Consider the following 25,607-nt stretch of genomic DNA (forward strand, 5'->3'; position numbering starts at 1 on the left):
ATCATAATGGTTTTGTCGACCATTTGATCTGATATTCTGGAGTTGGTTTTTCTTGTCACTTGAGGAATAAACCTCCCCATTTGTTGTTCTCTTTTGACAAAACATTGCAACAATGTCCACAAGCCACTTTAATGCTAAGTTAAGTAAATGTAATACGACTCAATACACATAAATGATGTTTTCTGCATTTCCACAAAATGTCCACTTCGACATGAAACAGATTGGAATATATCTCAACAAAGTACTAATTTAACAAGTGGTGCCAGGCACAACAAATTCCATCCATTTAAGGCATAAAGTTATTTTGGGGATCAAATTTAAATTTGATAAATCCTTAACCTGAATGTTGATTATAAGGAATATTTTAGTCTTATTTTGAAGTCAATTAAACCATTTTTGACGAAGTTATGAGCGAAAAACGATTTTGATCTTTTCGTGGCCTTGACCTTTGATCCAGTTGGACCCAAAAGTTGATGGGGTCGTCCAAGGTTCATTGCCCACCTGTGGATTAAATTTGATAGTGTTTGCTAAAGCCGTTTTGCCGTAAAGTTGCTAACAGACAGACAGACAGACAAATAAACCGGACAATTACAATATCCCGCTCCCTCCCTCCGGGGGGGCGAGATGATAGGGTTTTAGGGCTGTTAAAACATTTTAATAAAGGTAACGTCTGCTCTGGTAGTGTGGTAAACTTGTCCGATGTTGACTTTGGGGTTAGGTGTCGGGGTGGGGGGGGGGGGGTGGTGGATATGTGGACCTTCACTGAGGTCAAAATTCTGCCAAAATTGTGTTGATAATGACCGACTTACTTGGGATGTCAGCTTGTTATTTTGCTACAATTGACTGTTATCTCTGGCTAATGGCTAATTACAGTTATCTCTGGCTAATGATGGTGGCATAGGTTTATCATCTTCAACAGAGTTAAGATGCATTGTTTGCAGCAACTGCATACGTTGGAAAAGGATCTGATTTCAGCGAGTGACCTGCTCGGTGTGGGAGCAGAGTACGCCAGAGTAGTTGGCTCAGAGTACACAAGGTAACACTGCACTTGCATCCAGCCATTTCCTGTTTGTCGTTGCAGTATAATGCTTTTGAACGGCAGGAGTAACTGTGTGTACTAGAGAAATTTAACAGGTTTGGCATCAATGGTTTATTTGTTTGTAGTTGTTTTTCTTCTCCGTTTTCCTATTGGTGGGTTGTCCAACGATGGCATTCTTGTAAAATTGCGCAAACTGTTCATCAAGTCCATTCTAACATCGAAAATGCACAACCCAACCATCGCAGTAACTGAGCATTTAGCAAACACCTTTGTTTTTCGTATAATTTGTGCCTGGGATTGGATATGGGAGTTCGTTAAGGTTGGAATACCTTGCTCAGTAACAATCCTGATCTTTCTTGGATCAGAATCTTTGTTGGACCACTCTAGGTCTTTAAAGTGTGCGTCTGTCATTTTCCCCAAACTTTTTCACCCCTATTTTATGTATTTTTTTCTGATTTATTCAGAAGGTAATATTATTTATAGAGCAGGAGGATTTTGTTGTTGGCATTTCTTTTTCTGTGCTTACATTTCATCATTTTTTCTTTGCAGGGTTCTTTTTCTTCTCAGCAAAGCACTGGTAAGTTCTGTTGTTGCTTTTAATATTAGACGATAGCTTGAATGCAAAATGAACAAATCAAAAATTTCAAATGAATCGTGATAACAATGGGATTGGTTCTCATTAACAGCATAAGAATAGATAAATAAAGCAATGTTCTGCTTGAAATAGTTATCGACAATGTGCCTGATTGAGTTAGCTTAAAGTTCAATTGCTTCGAGCATAATAAATGTGTGGGAAATATTTTAATTAAATAACAACATTTGGAGTGACAACAATGAATGCTGTTTCTTCTGCTAAATGATTGGTTTAAGAATAACAGAAACTTTCTCTCGTAGTCTCAGGAGTTAAGGTCTGGCAGGATAACCTCTGGGTATGTACATTCACCTCTGAGCTGTCGAACCCACGTTTTAATCTCAACCTAGTTATGAATGCTCGTCCCTCAGATGCATGTTAAACTGGGCGTCCCATCTGCCGACATTAGTTTGTGAACGTTAAAGATCCCACGGTATCCTTCGAGAAGAGTAGGCGAGCTGTCGCCGGCACTGAACAAATTGACAACTTCCTGCTCTAACCCACAGGAGGCATTGCATCAGTGGCACAGCTGTGATCCAAGCAATGATACAACCGGCAGCCACATGCTGCACATGAAAATAAGCGTGATGACGATGCTTGTTCTAATCTGTTTCGAAAAAATGTATTAATTTTGGTGTCAGGATTTCTCATTTAATCTTTACACATATATCATATACCAGTTGTGTTAGTGGTGTTTTTACTTTGTACCCCACTTTTAGCAGACTATTGTTTCTCTTGGTTGTTGTTTTTGCCTGAACAATTTTTTTTTATATATATACAAAGCATTTTTAAAGAATGGTTCGAGTTAGAGCATCCACTCCGAGTCTGGGAGGTCTCTGGTTCAAACCCCGGCTGAGTCGTACCAAAGACATGAAAAATAGTACGTGCTACTTCCTCGATTGACGCTCAGCATTTAAAAGGATAAGAGCATGGACGGAGAAAAGCGGTGCTCTTGTCGTGATGTCGCTAGTCGTACCAAGAGTATCCCGGGAAAGTGATGGCACTTCCCCCAAGCTCAGTGGCTGTGTTTGTCTCATCTACAAGTCATGTGCGTGCGCGCGCGGGCGAGCTCCACCTCAAGCCTTCGATCTTGTGTTTAAAGAAAAAAAAAAGAAGTAAACAAAAGGAGTTGATATGGTGGTGGTGATCACAAACGTTTCAGTGGCTCCATAGTCTATTATATGTGTGAATTATATTGGTGGAATGTATGTTGATTAATTGATCGTGTTGGTGGGCAGGCCGAGCTCGATCGATGTTGGGTAGAATCGCTTTACCTCACAGCAGCACTAGCTTGGATAGCTTAGTGGTTTGGAAATGAGTGCATTAAATATCATCTGGACATTATGAAGCAACATCAATTAAGAAATACAAAACTCAAGGAAGATAATTAAAAAAAACCTGAAGTTTTTACCCAAAATGCCTTTTATTTTTCTTCTCCCCTCCCCCCTCCCCTTTCCTTTCAATAGCAAACAATTACAAATGTAAATAGGAACAGAGGCGATGCATTTTATTGGATCACATGGAAGATCACAAATTGAGTAATTTTTGTGATTTATTTCAGGATTTTTGTTTTGCATTACTGATTTATTTTATTTTATTGACTTTTAAACTTACTCTTGGCCTTGTGGGCTGCAGCTGCTATTGATGGAGAGGAAGCTACAGGAGGTGCACCCAATTTTGTCCCTGTGTGGTACTCTAGTGGAAGGCTGGCAGGGAAACCCCATCCAGAAGGAGTCTCTTCGTATATTCTTCCTTGTCCTTCAGGTCACTCATTATTTGGATGCAGGACAGGTTAGTACTTGAATAATTAATTATTGGCTGCATCTACCTTTGATATATATATGTATATGTAAACAGTCATCGGGTGTCGACAATTTGGCAAGATATATTAATCTTTAAGAAGCTTTACGATACAATTATTTTTCTGCTGTAACCTTTTCAAGTAAGTGAATACGCACTCACAAAATTTGGATTTGAGCCTCGACTGATTAGAACTGAAACATTCCAGTTTTGTGAGGTGTGTTTGATTATGAAGGCAAACTATGTCAGGGATCTCTCGCAAAAAATATGACTCCTTTCTTATTTTATTTAAACCTCATCAGTATGTTTAAGCTGACATCACACTTCCGTATTCAGTATCACAATATAGCTGCCATGTTTCTGGGGAATATCCATTGGGGTTGACTTGAAATAGCTTGGTGTTTTTTTTATTTTTTTTATTTTCAAAAGAAACATTTGCGAAGGTTTCTTAAAATGCTTAAAGGCCTGGTCACACCTTGACGTTTTAGCCAGCGATGGCAACGTATTAAAATGTATCTAAAACGCTGGCTTACGTTGAACTTTTGATGTGTTTTTTTTAAAGATTCGGACGTATTCATAGCGACTTGGTCTTATGTATAATGCATTGGTAACGGACACAGAACGTTACGTTGTGTTATAGATAACTTATACCAACGAATGCTGAACCTGTTGTCGGCCTACACAACCGATGCCCAACGATAGTCTAACTTAGGCATAGCGCGTTGCACGCATCGCCGACGATGTCGTGACGTAGCCTATTAAAAGGCTGACGCATACCGATTCGAATCATAACTGCCGTAGAAATGGAAGTGTCAACATCGCGGTCACACCTTGGCGATCTTGCCAGCGTATGCCGACCTAAGAAAAATGTGTCTAAAACGTTGGGGCACGTCAAATACGGTATGAGTAAGTTTGGTATACGTTAGTAGAACGCTAAAGTACGCTATCATACGTCGTAGTAAGTAGAGTACGTCAAGAAATTTTAAACATGTTCAAAATTTTACGACGTACTCTGCGTATGACACACGTTCCGCATGCGATGGGGATAAGTTTTACACACGATATGTGGACGCTTACACACGTCCACAAAGGCTACTTATAAGCTACTCATAAGTCGAAACACGTCGCGGTAATGTCTTTCTTACGCGAAACTTATTTCTAATTTATGTTTGACGTGCTTTGAACCAATTCTTTACGTAGTCCCAACACACATCGACGTATGTAGACGTATTCCAATGACGTCTTCCGGTCGACAAAAAAAAATAAATGAACGTGTTTCTAACTTACAACTGCCATATAAAGACGTGTTCCCAGCGGTTTTGGGAATTGGTATATAAAAATGGTGTTCATAAAAGGGGAACCCAACAGTGTTTTCGAGTCCTTTTTGAGTCGCTGTCCATGTCAACAGTATCAGTATCAGTATCAGTATTAGTATTAGTAGTAGTTTGTTCATGTTGGCAGTAGTAGGTGAGTGTGAGGGGGAGGGTGTGGCTTATGATGGATTGTCTTTGCGTTTAACGATTTAAATGATAAACTCAACGATTTAAATGGCTGCATCTCCACTATTGAAAGTAGACGCTTGCGCTCAACAATTGGATTTTTCTTACACTCAACGACTTTTAAACAGTACCACTCAACTATTTTCATTGTTTACAATGAACGATTTAAATTGCTGTCACTCACCTTTGTTTTTTTACGCTGGGGTTTGGAAATTTAAAGCGTTTCTTCTGAACGTGTTAAAACGCTCAAACTCGACTATTTTAAATAGACGCTGCCGATGGACAATTGGAATCATAGCCAAGCTAGACATCGAAGTGTGAACATCCTCGTCATGCCGAAGAAAAGTTTGAAGAATGCTGCAAATAAGTGTCCTGGCCGTGGCCGTGGACGCTGACGCAAGGACGATCCATTATACCGACGTCTTTCACCCTATGAGTAACTTAAAAGTAACGTCTGTCAATGTGTGGCAACGATCGCGTAACGTGCCAACAACACGTTAATCATAGGTTAGAAATAAGTTTCGGGTATGCTAAACATTACCTCGGCGTGTCTCAACTTATGATTAACTTACAAGTAGCATGTGTTGACGTCTGTCAACGATCGCAGACCGTGCATACAACTTGTGGCCAGCGTAGCGGAACGTGTGAGTCATACGCCGGCATACGTCGTGAAATTTCAAGCATGAAAAAATTTGAGGACAACCAAAAAGTACAACGTTTAAAGTCAACGTACAACGACGTATGGCAGTGTTTTTCAGCGTGCTCTCAATGTTATCAAAACTTACCCATAACGTATTCAACGTGTGCCAGCGTTTTAGAAAAAAAATTAAAAAATCGGCATACGTTAGCTAAAACGTCAAGGTGTGACCGGGCCTTTAGCCTTGCTTGCTCATTGGCTGTTCTCGTGGAATTGATCGAGATCAATAATAATATGACTCGAATGATTGGAAACGAGGGCGATGAGACAAAAGTCTGAAAAGAGATGAGGTGAATGCATAACAAATCTTTGTCAAAAAAAGCCAAGCAAGCAAACCAGATGTCCTCACCACATTGCACGCAATGGATTAGAATATGAACAAGCAATATAGATGATTTATCAACTCGTATTCACATGTTTAAATCTGTTTCACATTTATTTGTCACTATATTGTTTTGTAACTGCACAGATATATATATATATTAAAAAAATATATATTTTTTTACTTGGTTGACACATATACTCTAATATAGATCTACTTTTCAGAGGTTAAACACGACTGATTCACACTTCAAGCCACAAAGTGAGTAAGGGCCCATCCAGAGTTTCAATATTTTCACCATACGACAAAGTGTAGCACTTTTCAAGACCTCCCCATCCACCCTCCCAACCATATCATAGATGGGATAAAAAAAATGAATATATCGGTCAAAATGAAAAGCATTGCATCTGCTGCAAGCCTAACACTGCACATAATCAGTCAACACCATCCCTGCTATCAAGCATGGTGGTGGCAGCATCTGTTATGGGGCTAATTATCATCAGCAGGGAGTGGCAAGCTTGTCAAGATAGAAGGGACAATGGACGGTGCAAAGTACAGGAGAATTATTGATGCAAACCAGCTTGAGTTGGCCATGAATCTGAAACTGGGTAGGAGATTCACTTTTAGCAGGACAATGATCTGAAGCACAAAGCTAAAGTCACACTGGAATGGCTGAATATGAAGAAAATAAATGTTCTTGAGTGTCCCAGTCAAAGTCCTGACTTGAACCCAATTGAACATTTATGGTGAGACTTGAAGATTTCAGTCCATCGATGATCCCCATCAAACTTGGCAGAACAGGAGAAATTTTCACATGAAGAATAGGGAAATGTTTCACCATCACACTGTGCAAAGCTGGTAGAGACCAACCCCAAAAAACTCATCGCAGTAATTGCTGTAAAAGGTGCTTCCACCAAGTACTGACCTTGAATACTTTTGTGACCAGTGGATTTTGTTTTGTACAGGTGACCCTCGTATTGTTGTGGAGCCGAGTGTCGGCGGCGAGCACGACCGCTAGGTGGAGCAGTAGAGTCCGCTCCACCGAACACCCGGAATCTAGATCGTGCTCCTCAGAGAACTCCAGAGGGCATGGGTCCCTTACAGGACCGTGAATCGCCAATAATTCGGCCGCGTGGAATAGGGTCGATTGCCAATTTCAATTTACCTAAATATCCACGCGGCAAAGCTACCGTGGAATTCACACCCTCGGCAGGCCTCGAGTGGAACGAGCCGTTATCGTGCGGATGCGGGATTAGCGGATGGTTGCCAAGACCTGTCGGTCCAAATGCACAATTTACCGTTTCCCAATTTTCCAACACGCACCATGCTAAGCTAATGAAAGAAACACAGAAACGAGCTGAAACATTCAACAAAAGTGATATTTATTTTACAATGGGGGAAAGGGAATACATAAAGAGCAGAGTTATTGCAACTATAAGAAATGCAAATAATGTACACAAGCACTTGTACAGTTGCTACTTAAAGACGGGCACACACACACACACACACACACACACACACACACACACACACACACACACACACACACACACGGACCCTGTCGGGCTTTATTGAAGGCTTCCAGCTTGAGGACAGGTGAGCTGGAGACCAGAGCCTGTGCTTGGACCTGTCCACCTCGTGTGGTCTTCAACGATCCGGCTCGGCGGGACTCGAACCCGCAACACGATGCCGCTCCAAGCACCAGGTACCGCACTCTCCAACCGGCCATGCACCAATCGACCACGACCAAGGAGAAGATCAGAGACGACGATGATCCAGCTCGGCGAGACTCGAACGCGCAACACGATGATGATGACCCCACGACGACCACAACCATGACCACCTTTATCCACCTCCACTCCCAGCCTGGCGTTCCTTCTTTATTCCTTTTTCCTCCGGGGTGAGCAAATCGCGGTCTGAGGCGCTCTCCATCCTCATTGGAAAGTCGCTCTCTGTGGCAATCTCAATCCCATTGGCCGGGGTGCCGTGGGAAGGTCGCTCTCTGTGGCAATCTCAATCCCATTGGCCGGGGTGCCATGGGAAGGTCGCTTTCTGTGGCGTGATTGGACAAGGGGCACGCCCCTGTCTTCCTGGGCGGAGTCCCGGTCTGAGGCGATTGAAATTCCACCCACGTACATGGCCGAACGCAAGTGGGCCATGGCGTCGGTGTGAAGTGAATTGAAGGAGGTTTGTTGTAAACGAAACTCCGCAGCACCGTTAATTACCGTTAGACACAGGTCGAGGGCTCTAACTATAAACACACACTTACCGATATAACTGATCTATAAGGACCTGAATGTTGAGTGCAGTAAGCTTCCAAATTCGTAACGGTATAACGTGTGTTCTGATGACACGTTTTCGCTACAGTGCGGATTAATTCAACAAACAACAACAATCACGCTATGTCGTTCTGAGCGAGTCATTCACTCACAGCGGCCGAGAGTATGGCTGCAAAGCGTGTAACAAGTGGCATTGGAGATGATCAAGTGAAGAAGTCAAGAAGGTCTCATTCATTGGAGGTGAAATTAAGTTTTAGATCTCTCTCTCTCTCTATCAAATGCAGCCTGTTGCTGCTGGTTGCATAATTGGTTGGGACGCAGCTCTGCCGCTGATGCAGTGTCCCACTTACCAGTACACTGGTGCGCATTTTGCCGACCTCAGAAGGATGACAGGCTGAGTCAACCTCCTGGTGTATTTTAATTCAGCGGCCAACGGGGCTTGAACTCAGGACCCTAGGATCCCAAGCCGCCACCCTAATCACTAAGCCAACACCAGGCTAGTTTTATATTGGTTTGGTGGAGGTGAGTGCAGCATTGATTTTCAGAGATGGGACTTCGTGATTTTTCCAGTGAGAACCATTCCTGACAGTCATGATAAAATCCAAAAGAGTGCTTGGACAACAATGAATCTCATTGTCACCAGAACTGCAAGATCTTGGCCTGATGCTATTGAGAAAATGGAGAAGATGCTGACCTGACGTGAATAGAGCATCAGAACCAACAGAACATGACCTGGAATGGACATTCAAGAGAAGGTGAGTTTGCATGGCGATCTGACCAAAGATACCAGTGATCCAGTGCCTTTTGCTGCCAGTCATGGGTGGTTCGATCACTTCAAGAGTCACCATGCGTTTCACAATCTCAAGTTGATTGGGGAAGCTGCTGCTGCAGATCATGCTGCCGTCGAACAATTTCCAGCTGTTTTCAAATCAGTGATTGCGAATGGAGGTTACACACCAAGCCAGGTGTTTAACCTCTGAAACTGGACTTTATTGGAAATCCATGCCCAGATCCACTTCCATCTCCATAATCTTCATCTCCATCAGTTCTGGCCTGAGGCAGTGATTGAGTTCAGAGGTTTCATGGAGGCCGAAGTCAGTGAAGCAAGGCAACAAATCGTGGACATGGCCCTGCAAGTGGGATTTGAGGTGGTCGACGAAGATGTTGAGGATTTTCTTCTCTCAAACAGGGAAGAGCTGAGCAATGAAGATCTTCCGCCTCTGAAGGAGGAGCACATCAGAGAGGAATCAGAATGAAGTCCTGAGGGTGTTTTTGCCTGTTTAAACCCTCACAACGAAGGTCATAGCTAAAGGTTTCAAATTGGTTGATGAAGCCACGGCCATCTTTGATGAACATGATCCCGACTGCATGAGAAGTTCCAAGGTGCGGAGGGAGATGGAGAATGTCCTGAAATGTTACAAGGAGGTCCACGAACAGAAAATTAAGGCAACCACTCAAGTCTCAATCATGAAGTTCTTCAAAAAAAACTCTCAAGCGAATCGGCCTCCATTTCATCTTCTGAGCCTTCAACCTCAACTGGAAAGTCTACTACACCTGAATAAGCTTGCTGCAAGCAATATGTCCTGTATCCATCCCCATTCATGATAACACTTATGAAAAAATAATTAATTTTAACGTTTTTATTTGTTATACTGTGTTTTTATTTCTGCATCATTACTGCTTTTTTGAGGTTTTTAATGGAGGTCTTCAACCCTAAAAGGTTGAAATCTTTCCTGTTTGGAACATAACCCAGATTTTTACATGTTAAATATTGCCTCCATAACACGTTTTTGGATAAGACGGTGTTTTGCGAGAACGCATCCCTCCACGTAATACGAGGGCCTTGTGTATTCCTGACATGTAACCTCTTTCAACTAATAACTGTGTTTAGTTTGACCTCTTCAGTTATGAATAAAAGTTCATTCGTAATTCATCGAAATGTAGCATTATATATCGATCGAGGGTGAATATTTTGCAGGCTGCTGTACACTGCCATTTCATGTCAGATCGTTTTGTAAATGGTATCGTGCACACTTTCGACATTTCGTTGTCAATGTGACACTGGCAATGTTAGTATTTGTCAAGGTTAAAGGCCCGGTCACACCTTGACGTTTTAGCCAACGTATGCCGATTTTTGAATTTTTTTTCTAAAACGCTGGCACACGTTGAATACGTTATGGGTAAGTTTTGATAACATTGAGAGCACGCTGGCATACGTCGTAGTACGTTGCCATACGTCGTTGTACGTTGGCTTTAAACGTTGTACTTTTCGGTTGTCCTCAAATTTTTTCATGCTTGAAATTTCACGACGTATGCCGGCGTATGACTCACACGTTCCGCTACGCTGGCCACAAGTTGTATGCACGGTCTGCGATCGTTGACAGACGTCAACACATGCTACTTGTAAGTTAATCATAAGTTGAGACACGCCGAGGTAATGTTTAGAGTACCCGAAACTTATTTCCTACCTATGATTAACGTGTTGTTGGCACATTACGCGATCGTTGCCACACGTCGACAGACGTTACTATTAAGTTACTCATAGGCTGAAAGACGTCGGTATAATGGATCGTCCTTGCATCAGCGTCCACGGCCACGGCCAGGACACTTATTTGCAGCATTCTTCAAACTTTTCTTCGGCATGACGAGGATGTTCACACTTCGATGTCGAGCTCGGCTATGATTCCAATTGTCCATCGACAGCGTCTATTTAAAATAGTCGAGTTTGAGCGTTTTAACACGTTCAGAAGAAACGTTTCAAATTTCTAAACCCCAGCGTCAAAAAAAAAAAACAAAAAAAAAAACAAAGGCGAGTGACAGCAATTTAAATCGTTCATTGTAAACAATGAAACTAGTTGAGTGGTACCGTTTAAAAGTCGTTGAGTGTAAAAAAATTCAAATTGTTGAGCGCAAGCGTCTACTTTCAATAGTGGAGATGCAGCCATTTAAATCGTTGAGTGGCAGCCTATGAACCTACCCGTGGACACGCGGACGCAAGGACGATCCATCATAACCCACACCCTCCCCCTCACACCCACCTGCTACTGCCAACATGAACAAACTACTACTAATACTAATACTAATAGTAATACTGATACTGATACTGTTACTGCTGACATGGACATCGACTCAAAAAGGACTCGAAAACACTGTTGGGTTCCCCTTTTATGAACACCATTTTTATATACCAATTCCCAAAACCGCTGGGAACACGTCTTTATATGGCAGTTGTAACCTAGAAACACGTTCATTTATTTTTTTTGTCGACCGGAAGACGTCATTGGAATAAGTCTACATACGTCGATGTGTGTTGGGGCTACGTAAAGAATTGGTTTAAAGCACGTCAAACATGAGTTAGAAATATGTTTCGCGTAAAAAGACATTACCGCGACGTGTTTCGACTTATGAGTAGCTTATAAGTAGCCTTTGTGGACGTGTGTAAGCGTCCACATATCGTGTGTAAAACTTATCCTCATCGCATGCGAACGTGTGTCATACGCCGAGTACGTCGTAAAATTTTGAACATGTTCAAAATTTCTTGACGTACTCTACTTACTACGACTTATGACAGCGTATTTAGCGTTCTACTCGCGCATACCAAACTTACCCATACCGTATTCGACGTGCCCCAACGTTTTAGACACACTTTTTGTTACGTCGGCATACGCTGGCAAGATCGCCAAGGTGGGACCGCGATGTTGTCACTTCCATTTCTACGGCAGTTATGATTCGAATCGTTGTGCGTCAGCCTTTTAATAGGCTACGTCACGACATCGTCGGCGATGCGTGCAACGCGCTATGCTGAAGTTAGACTATCGTTGGGCATCGGTTGTGTAGGCCGACAACAGGTTCAGCATTCGTTGGTATAAGTTATCTATAACACAACGAAACATTCTGTGTCCGTTACCAATGCATTATACATAAGACCAAGTCGCTATGAATACGTCCGAATCTTTAAAAAAAAACATCAAAAGTTCAACGTAAGCCAGCGTTTTACATAAATTTTAACACGTTGCCATCGCTGGCTAAAACGTCAAGGTGTGACCGGGCCTTAAGATGCCCTTATTTCCCTCACAAAATTGCTTGAGAATGCCCCAACTCGGTATTAAAGTACAAGATGATATAACAATTAGGTGAAGCACGAAACAAGTTCGATAAATTCTACATTTACTGTGCATTGACATTAAATATCAGCAGATGATTGTATTCGGTCTTTCCAGCTTTAAAAAAGGTCAAAGTTAAATAAATATTAGAAGCAAGTAAATATTTATTATGCAGTCTTGTAACGGACTCGCACTCCTTAATGGGCGATTCGAGACCGCCGGAAATGAATGCCCAAGACTCCGTGTGGAGACGTTCTGCACACCAGGTGACTCTGCGGTGCGATTGGGATTCGTTAATTTGGTGATGCGGCGCTTTCAGTGTGTAGATTTTAAGGGGAATTTGATCACACTGGAAGGCAGTTCTGCAGCTCAAAATCCACATCGAGAACATTTCAAAAACTAGAAGGGCACTCTGTAGAGCACATACCTCGGCCATGCAATACCTGATCCACGAGAACATATCAGGCCCAATACATTTTTGAAATATCTTGCTATACAGTACAATATCATTTTGGGCTCTATGGTGAAATAATATCTCAATGGTGAAGAATCGCTTTGAAAATTATAGAATTTTCGGATCTTCACCAAAATCAAATCAATTTGTCCTCGTCACACACCCAACCTGTCCACCAAGTTTCGTCCGAATCCGTCCACAACTTTTTGAGATATCATGCTATATATCATTTTGGCCTTATCTCTCAATGGTGAAGAATCTCTAAAAATTCTAGTAGCCGGATCTGGATCCGGATCTTCACAAAAATGTAATTAGTTTATCATTGTCACACACTGAACCTGTCCACAAAATGTCATCTGGATCCATCCATGACTTTTTGAGATATCCTGCACACAAACAGGCAAACAGACAGAAAGGGGTGAAAACATAACCACCTTCACCTTCGGTGGTGGAGGAATAACAGGTTTAACTAGAAGGGCACTCGGTATTGCGCATACCTCCACCACGTAATGCCTCATCCATGAGAACATATCGGGCCCAATACATTTTTAAAAATATCATGCTATACAGAACTATATCGTTTTTGGCCCTATCTCTCAATGGTGAAGAATCACTTAAAAAAAAATTAAATAATTCTCGTATCCAGATCCGGATTTGGATCTTCACCAAAATTGAAGCAAATCTTCCTTGCCACACACCCAGTGTTTCCACCAAGTTTCGTCCAATTCCGTCCACAGCTTTTTGAGATCCTGTACACAGATAAACAGACAAACAGACAGAAAGGGGTGAAAGCATAACCTCCTTCACCTTCAGTGATGATGGTAATAAATTATGAATATGGGGACACAGCAGCAAACACTGAATGAAGACAGAAGAGAAAAACCCAATTGGCACATGTGCTTCACTGAACCCACTCTGTGGGAGTACCTCCTGTGCAGCTTCCCTTCGCAGGGCAGCTCACCGGATGACGGGATTGGGGCAAAGCCTTCGGGACCCCCAATCTTTGATAGGAGGGAAACCACAGGGTAAAATCCCTGGGTCAGATTGCGGGAGTGTGTCGGAGTGGTGCTGAGGTGTCGTCCACCAGACGGCGGTCTCCTTGGGTTAACCTGAGGCGGTCCCTTCGGGTGGGTGCCTGGAATGTCCTATCCCTAAGAGAGGATGATCACCTGTCTCTGTTATCGTCTGAGCTCAAACGTTTGGACATCGGGATTGCAGCTCTCTCTGAGGTTCGGAGACCGGATTGGGGCGAGATAATGGTGGGTGGTTACACCTACTATTGGTCTGGTCGCTCTGATGGTTACCATACCCAAGGAGTTTCTGTAGCTGTGTCCAATAAGCTGACCCCAATGATAATTGAGGTAACACCGGTCAACGAGCGTATTATGAGATTAAGGTTTCGTCACTCCTTAGGTGTCATTTCCCTGGTCTCTGTATATGCTCTGACTGAGGCGAGTGATCTCACCGTGAAGGATGCATTCTCCGCCACGCTCGAGTCTGTGGTTGATCAGTGCCCCAGACGAGATACACTTCTAGTCTTGGGGGATTTCAATACATCGACTGGAACTGATAGGGATGGTTATGAGGTGTGAGTTGGTCCCCATGGGTCAGGAACTAAGAACCAGAATAGCACTAAGTTCCTTGACTTTGCAAGAAGTCATGGACTTAGGGTGGCTGGTTCATGGTTTCAGCGCCCACAAGCTCATTGCTGGACTTGGTATTCCAACGCTGGCGGTGCGGCAAAGGAAATTGACCATGTCCTCATTGACGGTCGCTGGAGGATGACCCATAACTGCAGGGTCAACCGGAGTGCTCAGTTCCTCAATACTGACCACAGGCTTGTTGTTGCAACTCGAAAGCTGCACCTTAAATCCTGGAGAATGGTACCATCCCAGCCGAGGCTGGATGTTGGCAAGCTCAGGGATGAGAGAGTAGCTGAGGAGTTTGCGAACACGCTGAGTGGACACTTGGAGGGTTTGGGTGCTTTGGGGGATCCTGAAGAGGTGTGGAGTGCCTTCAAGACCACCATCCTTGATGTTGCCGATGGATGTCTTGGAAGTCACCGCAGGGCAAAGAAGAATTTTGTCTCTCAAGGGACACTGGATACCATTGACCAGAGTCGCAGGGCCAGGCTGAATGGCAGAGCTGAGCTGTTCAGGGAGCTGAGGCATAAAACTATGTGCACTGAGGGTGGACAAGGAGGCCTATGTGCGAGGAATCTGTGAGGGGGTACAGCATCACCTGTGGACAGGTGATTCTCGTCGCGCATTGCGTTCATCCAATCCCATCCCTCGGAGCACTGCAGTTAGAGCAGAGAGTGGTAGGCTCTTGACAGAGGAGTCTGAAGTGAAGGCCCGCTGGGCCGGTTACTTTGAGCAGTTGTACCAGGCTGATCCCCCAGCTGTCGAGTTGGACGTCAAGGGTGTTACAATCCCTGTTGCTGACCCTCCAATCAACTGTGGTTCACCTTCGCTTGTGGAAACACGGGCTGCGGTGAACCGGGTGAAACGGGGCAAAGCTCCAGGGATTTGTGGCATCCATGCTGAACTTCTCAAGGTTGGTGGAAATGCTGAACTCGTGTCGTTGCATGCAGTTTTGTGCTCTTCCTGGAACATAGGCATCATCCCAACTGATTGGAAGAGGGGCCTTGTTCCTCTCTGGAAAGGGAAGAGTGATCGCTAAGACTGCAACAACTACCGAGGGGTGACGCTGCTCTCGGTGCCGGGCAAGGTCTTTGCTCGGATAATTCTTGATAGGGTTCGCCACCATCTGCTTGAGCACCAGCGTCCAGAGCAGTCAGGCTTTACACCAAAGAGGTCAACGATTGACCGTATCCTTGCTCTTCATGTCCTCATTGAACACAGACGAGAGTTTCGGCAGGGGCTGCTTGCAGCCTATGTTGATCGCTGTAAAGCGTTCGATTCAGTGAATCGGGATGTCCTCTGGAGGATTCTTGGTCTTCGTGGGGTGCCATCAAAACTGATCGATCTGATGTCTGAACTCTACTCTGGTACTGAGAGTGCTGTGAGGTGTGGTGGTACCATCTCTGACTTATTTCCAGTTGTTACTGGAGTTCGTCAGGGGTGTGTACTGGCCCCCACACTTTTCAGCACTTGTATGGACTGGATTTTAGGGAGGATGTCTGAGAGATCAAGCTGCGGTGCATCATTTGGGAATGTCAAGATCTGGGGCCTTGATTTTGCAGATGATGCAGTCATCTTTGCAGAGACTTTAGATATCCTTTTGGGGGCCCTCGAGGTGCTGAATGAGGAGTCGGAGCCGCTGGGATTACGGGTTTCTTGGGTCAAAACTAAGATCCAGGCTTTCGGTGACATCTTGGATGCTGCTGTCCTGTCTGTCTGTTTGTGGTGAGGATGTTGAGGTCCTGGAGAGATTCACTTACCTTAGCAGTGATATTCATGTCTCTGCTGGCTGTGAGTCAGAGGTCAATAGACATCTAGGTCGGGCCTGGGGAGTCATGGATTCACTGGATCATGGGGTGTGGCGCTGCCGGTACCTGTGCGGGAGTATGAAAGTCCGAGTCTTCATGTCCTTGGTACTTCCAGTGTTGCTCTATGGATGTGAGACTTGGACTCTGACCAAGGATCTGAGACGGAGACTTGATTCCTTTGGTACCAGGTCTCTTCGGAGGATCCTTGGCTATCGCTGGTCGCATTTTGTGTCCAACGAGCGGTTGCTGAGAGAGACTCGGATGAGATTTGTTACCTGCATGGGCCGTGAGTGTCAGTTGCGGCTGTGTGGACATGTGGCTCGTTTTCCTGACTCTGATCCTGCTCACCCGATTCTCTCAGCGGGGGAGTCTCGTGAGTGGAGGAGGCCAGTGGGCCCACCACGTGCCTCGTGGTTGCAGCAGGTTGACCATCATCTCAAAGAGATGGGGATGGGCCTGGCACCTGCCTGGGGGATGGCCAGACGGAGGCCCCTGGAGTACCGGCGGAAAGTGGACGCAGCGACGCGCTGTTCTGGCGCATGCTCCCATACCTGACCTTCACTGAACAAAACTGTTTTCCTGCCTAAACCTTAAACTAAACTTATCGCATGCAGATGAGTTCTGGGACACAAGACAGATAAAGAAATACCACAGGATGAATGAGATAGAGGTGTATTTGTGATCTTTACTTGCTGTTGAGGTGTCAGGGGAGGAGGTGGGGGAGGGGTGAAGGGGAGCTCAGTGTGGTATTGTGGGTCATGTGCCACTGCATTTGTGCGGGATGCTCCGTGAGCTGACTCGATTATGGCGTCTGTTGCGGCTATGCACCGGCTCGCCCTTACTCCTCCCCACTCTCGAACTCTCATCAGTCTTTCGCGAGACAGACAGCAGTTGACCACAGCAGCACCAAATCCAGCTCTCGGTAATGCTTCAGTGGTCTCTCTCTTAAACTTCACTCTGGCGTGTCTGAGCACAGGTGATTTTATATAGCCACGACATCTGACCCCCTGTGGTGAGACTCTCACCTTTGCTGCGAGTGTCATGCATATTCTGCGATGGCGAGGAAGTCACTCATATGTTGTCACTATCTCATCACAATGTGCGTGGGTGTCACACACGTGAAACGCCATGTTCTTGTGGAACGTGTGGGGGATGTGAGAAAGGACAATGAGGAATGGTTCAGTCTGATAATCACAGAGTGAAAAAGAGACAGACATGGGGTCCAGGGCACCAAGGAGTTTCCTCCACATCTGATCCTGGTTGTTGTTTACTGGGGTTACAAAACACTTACACCAACATGCATTATGAGATAAGTAATTAATAATGAACCCTTAAGTCATTTTCATAACAGTATTATCATTTTGGAATGTCACAATAAAGTCATGTCAAATAGTCCCAGCAAATATGATTGGTTTGGTGAAATGCATGTTGGTCAGTCGAATAATTGTGTTCATTCTTGTGAAATCTATTTTCTTCCTCAGATGAAAAGTGTGAAACCGTGCCTTAAGCAATTGCAACAATCTATACAAACGATCTCGACTCTGCACGATGACGAGATTCTTCCCAGTAATCCTGCTGACCTCTTTCATTGGCTTCCAAAGGAGCACATGTGTGTACTTGTCTATCTGGTAAGTTAGTGCGTGGTTCTTTAACTACATTTGATACCACACCTGGCATCGTTTGACATCATTTATGACCGTTTCATATCAAAACGATACCAGTCATGCCACCCATCCGAGTAATGGCATGATGTCAGAATGAGCTACAGTGCGACAAGATCCATGATTTTACCATGTACATAGGCTTGATGATTAATGTGATGCTTATCTTTGAACAGACATATGTTGATGGTGAGCTCCATTTGTGTGCCCTGCATTTGTTTCGGTGGGTTTTGTGTTTGAGGAATGAAATGAAACCCCTTCAACCATTTCCGAGCAACATGTCTTTTCCTCCATGTACTCTATCTGCATTGTATCTCTCGTACAGTAGGGAGAACAAGTATTTGATACACTGCCGATTTAGCAGGTTTTCCCACTTACAAAGCACGTATAGGTCTGTAATTTTTATCACAGGTACACTTCAACTGTGAAAGACGGAATCCAAAACAAAAATCCTGAAAATCACATTGTATGATTTTTAAATAATTAATTTGCATTTTATTGCATGAAATAAGTATTTGATCACCTACCAACCCGTAAGAATTCCGGCTCTCACAGACCTGTTAGTTTTGTCTTTTAAGAAGCCCTCCCATTCTCCACTCATTACCAGTATTAACTGCACCTGTTTGAACTCGTTATCTGCATAAAAGACAGCTGTCCACACTCAATCAACCAGACTCTAACCTCTCCACAATGGGCAAGACCAGAGAGCTAAGGACATCAGGGACAAAATTGTAGACTTGCACAATGCTGGGATGGGCTACAGGACAATAGGCAAGCAGCTTGGTGAGAAGGCATCAACTGTTGGCGCAATTATTAGAAAATGGAAGAAGTTCAAGATAACGGTCAATCTCTCTCGGTCTGGGACTCCATGCAAGATCTCACCTCGTGGAGATCAATGATCATGAGAAAGGTGAGGGATCAGCCCAGAACTACACGGCAGGACCTGGTCAATGACCTGAAGAGAGCTGGTACCACAGTGTCAAAGAAAATCAAAAGTAACACACTACGCCGTCATGGATTAAAGTCCTGCAGCGCACGCAAGGTCCCTCTGCTCAAGCCAGCGCATGTCCAGGCCCGTCTGAAGTTTGCCAATGACCATCTGGATGATCCAGCGGAGGAATGGGAGAAGGTCATGTGGTCTGATGAGACCAAAATAGAGACCAACCTCCTTCCCTCAACAAGAGCATTTTCGATGGGGCGTGGCTGGGTCTTCCAGCATGACAACAACCCGAAACACACAGCCAGGGCAACTAAGGAGTGGCTCCGTAAGAAGCATCTCAAGGTCCTGGAGTGGCCTCGCCAGTCTCCAGACCTCAACCCAATCAGTCTTACCAAGTCAGTAAGCCGTGTATGATGGTTGGCTTTGGATACCATGGGCAGAGAGTTTGGAGAGAAAGGTGGGGTGCCAGACTATCGAAGGGTGTCGTTCCACGAGAGAGAAATTGGAATATGACCTCGTCATTGATGAGTGACAGTTATTACAGAGGTTTATGATAGTTTAAAGGGTGTTCTCTTACTTCACTCTTACTTCTCTTACTTCACTGTGTGTGTGTGTGTGTGTGTGTGTGTGTGTGTGTGTGTGTGTGTGTGTGTGTGTGTGTGTGTGTGTGTGTGTGTGTGTGTGTGTGTGTGTGTGTGTGTTACTTCACTCATTTGTAGCTGTCTGCTGTTGGAAAAAATGATCATATAACCATACTTGTTTCTGTCTACCTTGAGGGCTACTTCCTTGGTTAGAGCTTTACCATTGCTGACTTCAAGTTGATGAAGGTTTTCAAGTTCTGGTTTGTCATCTTGTCATGGAATTGCACTGTTGGTGGATCTTTCTCCATTGATTACACACACATACACAAGCGTTTAAAGGCCATTTTCCCCGCTAAAGCAGGGGTTAGCCTTGTGGGCCCCATGACAATCTTCTCCACTTTACTCTGTTTCTGCATCTCCCCTTCTTAATCCCCTTGCCCACATTTCCTCTTCCACCACATTTAGCCAAGTTTTTCTCGGTCTTCCCCGTCCTCTACTTCTGACTACACTCATTTCCAACACTCCTCTCACCCAGTCACTTTCATCCTTCCTCAACACATGACCCAACCATCTCAACCTGTTTCTCTTCACAACCTCCATCACAGACTCTATTCCCACCATCTTCCGCAAGTCATCATTTGTCTTCCTCTCCCTCAACGATACTCCACACATCCACCGACCCATTCGCATTTCCACCCTTTCCAGCCTTTGTTTCTGCTCCATGTTCAGTACCCATGTCTCACTCCCATAAATCATCGTACTCCTCACACATGTAGCATACACCTTTCCCTTCAGCTTCAACGACACTCCCCTCTTCGTCAGCACGCCACTCAGTTCCCGAAACTTCTTCCATGCACATCTCACTCTAGCAACCGTCGAAGAGTCCGATCCACCTTCTCCATTCAGCATGTCTTCTAGATAGCAAAATGTTTTCACCCCTTCCAGCTTCACACCATCTCCAAGATCCAACTCAACAATTCCTTCATCTGCTGCTCCCTCGATGCACACCTTACACTTGAATGCAGCTGCCACACTGGTTAATGACCCTCTCACCCCACTACATTTTCGATGAACCCATTCAGCACACATTGTACACTGAATGGAGTTCACTCCGACACCCTTCCTGCACACAGCACACGGCCACTTCCCAGTCCTTTCCACCTCACCACATGCTTTACCACCTGCCATCACCTTCGTCTTTCCGATATTCACCTTCAAACCTTTTGCCTCCATACATTATTTCCACTTGTTCATCTTCTCCTTCAGTCCATCCATACTCTCTGCAATCAACACCAGATCATCTGCACACAGCAGCTCCCACGGTAAACCCTCCTTTACCCTCCGAGCCAGCACCTCCATCACAACTACAAATAGAAGTGGACTTGGTACCGACTCCTGGTGCACTCCCACCCTCACCTCAAACTCACCACTGTTCCCATCCTTCGTCCTTACAGCTGTGCGTGCTCTCTCGTACATGGCCATCACTACTCTGATCAACCATTCCTCCACTCCTAACTTCCTCAATGCCCATGTCATTACTTCACGTGGAACCCTATCAAATGCTTTCTCCAGATCAACAAACCCAAAAAACAACTTCTTCCTCTTCTCCTGCAACTGCCTTACAATAAAAATTGCATCTGTCGTTCCTCTTCCTGGCATAAATCCAAACTGCATTTCGTCAATCTTTACCTTCTTCCTTATCCTCTTCTCCAACACCCTTTCCAATACCTTCATTCCATGCTCCAATAACTTTATTGCTCTATAGGAGCCACAGTACAGAGGGACGAGGGTACTCGGTTCCCAATCCACTGGAATGCGGCCTTCTTTCACCACCAGATTACAGATCTCTGTCATTCTCTTCACACCCCAACTTCCCGCTGCCTTCAACATATCTCTCACAACTCCCATCGGTCCTCCTGCTTTTCTACTCTTCATTGCTCTTGTAGCTTCCTCAACTTCCTTCTCAGTTATCTTCTCTGCTGGTCCTAAAACTGGGTTACTCTCGATGTTGCTATCCCATTCATTTTCTACATTCAACAGCCTTTCCATATATCTCTTCCATCTTCCTTTAATTCCATCTGAGTCCACAACAATTTGTCCCACTTCATCCTTCAAGCAACTCACCCCCGTCACATCAAATCTCTCTCTCGCTATCTGCTTTGCAATCCTGAATACCGCTCTCTTACCCTCCTCCGAATCCAAGCGTTCTCCGAACATTTTCCTATGGGCCTCCTGCGCCTTTGCAACCTCTTTCTTTGCAGCCTTCTTGGCTTCCTTATAACTTTCATGTGCTGCCTCTTCTTCCACCATATCCTTTGCCTTTTACCATTCCTTGAACTTCTTCCTCTTCTCTTCAATCGTCTTTCCAACTTCATCACCCCACCACCATGTTTCCGAGTGCCTCGGTGGTCCTTTTGTCCATCCACATACCTCACCAACGGCTCCCAATAGACTATCTTTCATTGACATCCAACCACTTTCAAGCTCAACCACATCATCTTCAACCATACTCAGCCTCTCTCTTAATGCTTCCTTCACTGTCGCCTCTTTCAACCTCCACACCTTCATCCTCGGTTGGTACTTCACCCGCCGAATTCTCCGCGCACCTTTCACCCTTATATCGCAGACAACCAGGTGGTGCTGCGAAACAGTCTCCTCCCCTGGGATCACCTTTGTGTCCTGGAGGTTTCCCCTATCTCACTGACGCACCATCAGGTAGTCAATGGTTTTCGTCAACCCACCTGACGTGTATGTAATAAACTTATTATTCGCTTTCTGGAAGTGAGTATTACAGATCAACAAATCAGCTCCATCAGCAAACTCCAAGGTCCTTTCTCCTTCTCCATTTCTCACACCATATCCATAACCCCCATGGACTCCCTCAAAACCGTCTGGACTCCTTCCCACATGTCGATTCAAGCCTCCTCCAACCACAACAACTTCCTCATCTTTCACATTTTCCATCAACTTCTCCATCGCACACCAGAACATGTTCTTCTCTTCATCGCTTCGACCGACCTGCAGGGCATATCCCGAGATGACGTTTACCAAGAGATTTCCGATCACAATTCTCACCATCATCAACCTTTCACTCACTCTAGTCACACTCACTACACTGTCGACAAACTCCTCAGAAAACGTTACACCAACACCATGCACGCTTTCCGGGCACCCTTGCCACATAAACTTGTACTTCTGCCCCTGCCTTCCCTTCACCATTCTCACACCACTTCCCTTCCACCGTGTCTCCTGCACACAACATATGTGCACTCTTCTTCTGACCAATGTTTCAACCACTTCTCCAGATCTCCCTGTCATTGTCCCTACATTCCATGTACCAAACCTCAGAAACCGATCTCCACGTGAGGCATCAGACGATTGGTCATCATAAATGGAAAAATTTCCTTCCTTGCTTCGATCGGGTTCCCCACCTTGAGCTTTAACGAGAGGGGGTGAGGACCCCCACGGGGTACTTCGGGCTGTACCCTGCCCATCAGTTGTACTCATCATGGTTTCCTTTTGAGGCGATGTTTTTATTGCCGGATGCCCTTCCTGACGCCAACCCTTTTAGTCGCTTTTTACGACACGCAGGGATACGGTGTACCTATTCTGACCGGGGTACACACCGGTGTCTCCATTGATTCTTGTTGAAATTTTGGGATGCTTTTTCACCTCCCCTGTGAGCCTTGAGAAGATCATTGGCAATATCTGATGGAGCTCATGTACCTGTGAACAAGCTGATGAAGTCATCCTGATTGTCTCAGTGGATTGATATAGTTGTTTTCCATCATACCAACCAACGAGAGAGTTCATACAGCGCCTTACTCCACGCAGTGTTTCAATGCTGTATATAATTCGATTGAAATAAAAGAATTATAATTAAAATTAATTCTGGAAGTTTACTGCCGTTTATGCAGTCTTTTGCACCACCTTATTTATCATGTTACATTAGTTATTCGTGCCTGTTGTTTGTGTCCTTTATGACGTCCTTAAAAACTGTGATTTTCTTATTTGGAATAATTTTCAATTTTGTTTGACAGACAGACTAAAAATTATCTTGCTTCTCTCAGCACCTACAGGAAAAATTCAGAGCTGAAGTACTGCAAAACTGCAGGTTCGTTTTCCGATTCATTATCCGATTAGTGTTCACAATGTAAAGTCAATTGAAATCAAGTTGTTCCTCGATCATAAGTGGGCGGACAGACAGAACTAAACCTATTGCTTTGCGTGCGTGGGGTAATGACTGCCTCATCTTTCCATACTCTTCATTGTTGTAGATCTGACGATTCAGCTGGCAGCCAACAAGATCTATCATGTCTCTCAGCTGCCTGAGATATATGCTCCTGTATTCTGCTGTCAGGTAGTATTTGCTGACGGCTGTTAATTTTCGGCTGGACCCATTGATTCCTCCGGGTATTTGGTTGTTTATGGTTTATTTGATCATCTGGTTCACTGGAATCCTTCCAAAAAGATTTCTAAACCTGATCTGCACTGCAGAACCATCCTGCATGAAGTGAGCGTGTCTCTGGTTGATCATTAGGCAGTCGGGACATCTGTGCATGGTAGTCGGGCAGGTTTCATGTTAAGTTGACTTTGTCATAGGCAAAGAACCATGGAATCATGAATGCCAGGTGCAGTAGCCAACCCCCCTCTCTCAATGCCTGCAACAGGCCCAGCAGCATCTGTACCAAGTTCACATAGGATATCCAGAATGTGGGCAGATTTCCATTTTCTTCTCTGAGGAAGCTGAGATGGACTCCAGCCAACAGCATGATGTATGCGAAGACTTTGTCGACATAACTGCAGAGGTTTCTGATAGTTTGATGGGTTTCAACCATGTGGTTCATCCTGGAACTGTGCATCTTATAGCCATGGAAGGAAACTTTTCCAAACTAGCCCCATAAATACCTCCTATACCAGCATGTGGAGCCTGATTGTACTGTTGTACTTGTGGCCATCCATCACCCCAGAAATCAACTCTTCTGCCTCTCCACCAGACTCTATGCACATATCCCTCAATCCTGCATCTTGGAATTGTTTTCCAATGGTTAAGAGCTGTGTGGAGATTGTGTTGAAAACTCCTTGTCTGAGCATGATTTTGTTGAACTTGTCTGGATGTTTCCATGCAATATCAGCTGTTTTAGCATAAAGGGCTTGATTGAATATGCACACAATCTTGGGACTCCATGATGTTGATTGACTGGACTGGTTCAGCACTTCATTCACTGTTGACATCTGTGTTGCAGGGACATTGATTGTCAGCAAGTAGCCTGAGTCGGCAAGTTCATTGTCCTGAACCACTGTGACATCATCACTGATGCGTATGTTGAAGCCGGTCTAACTACTGATTATTTATGATTCTGGGTGAGATATGTGAGCAAGAATGCAGATGAGATTCTTCACTTTATTGCTTTGAATTACAGCTGTTGTGTCCACTTTGGGTTTTTGGTGGCCTTACTTGCTGTCCAATGTTGTAGGTGGGCATCAATAATGGTCCACTGCTGATACTTTTCTTCATTTTGACAAGTGAAGGTAGAATGTGGATGAGGCCTGAAATCCTTTGCCTGGACAGTAATCCTGTTAACTGTATGGGATGTCCCCTCACCATTGACCATCTCTTCGAGCTGGTCAGTGTCCCAGGCAAGGGTGGTGTGAACACCAGGGTTACTGTTTGAGGACATGGCAACATGATCTTCTGCCAGTGATAGTTTCTTCAGACACAGAGCTGTGTCGATCTCTTCGACCTTGGGAGTATGATACACTCTGGCCAAGTCGGTGAAGAGTATGGATTAATTTTCCCTTAACTGACAGTAATTTCACAGCAAATCGGAATAGAATGTGCTTTTGTCGCTTCACCTTTACATGGGTGTTGGCATTGATTAAATCCTGGCCCAAAGAGCTAGCAAGTTGCCAGACTCTTTGGGATGAATTTATATATCCTTTTCTCCTGTGGCCATTGTGTACAGGAACTGGAGGACAGATTCAGGGATGTTGGCTTTGCTGTACTCCATTTGAGGTGGCAGTACTTGACTGTTTATAACGTCTGCTCTCATCTGCAAGTCTGCCTTGGTTCATTATAACATCCTCGGTGATTGTGGATTTGCAAATCTGTAACTCAGCCTTCAAGGAGTGGTTTGTTTTGGCCAAATG

At 44.6% G+C, this 25,607-nt stretch overlaps 1 protein-coding gene across 1 annotated transcript in view; it reads left to right on the top strand.

Annotated features, from left to right (window-relative positions):
- The window catches only part of MAU2 (MAU2 sister chromatid cohesion factor), a 327,528-nt gene that overhangs the window by 26,155 nt on the left and 275,766 nt on the right, over window positions 1-25,607 (top strand). Inside the window, exons 5-8 of the mRNA XM_085893805.1 lie at window positions 942-1,036; window positions 1,589-1,616; window positions 3,306-3,461; window positions 17,757-17,903. Coding sequence (XP_085749931.1) covers window positions 942-1,036; window positions 1,589-1,616; window positions 3,306-3,461; window positions 17,757-17,903 — 426 coding nt within the window. The remainder of the gene's footprint in view (window positions 1-941; window positions 1,037-1,588; window positions 1,617-3,305; window positions 3,462-17,756; window positions 17,904-25,607) is intronic.

This window comes from Eptatretus burgeri, chromosome 9 (genome assembly GCF_056783735.1).
Source record: "Eptatretus burgeri isolate ZD-2024b chromosome 9, Ebu_testis_v1, whole genome shotgun sequence".
Taxonomy (NCBI): Eukaryota; Metazoa; Chordata; class Myxini; order Myxiniformes; family Myxinidae; genus Eptatretus; species Eptatretus burgeri.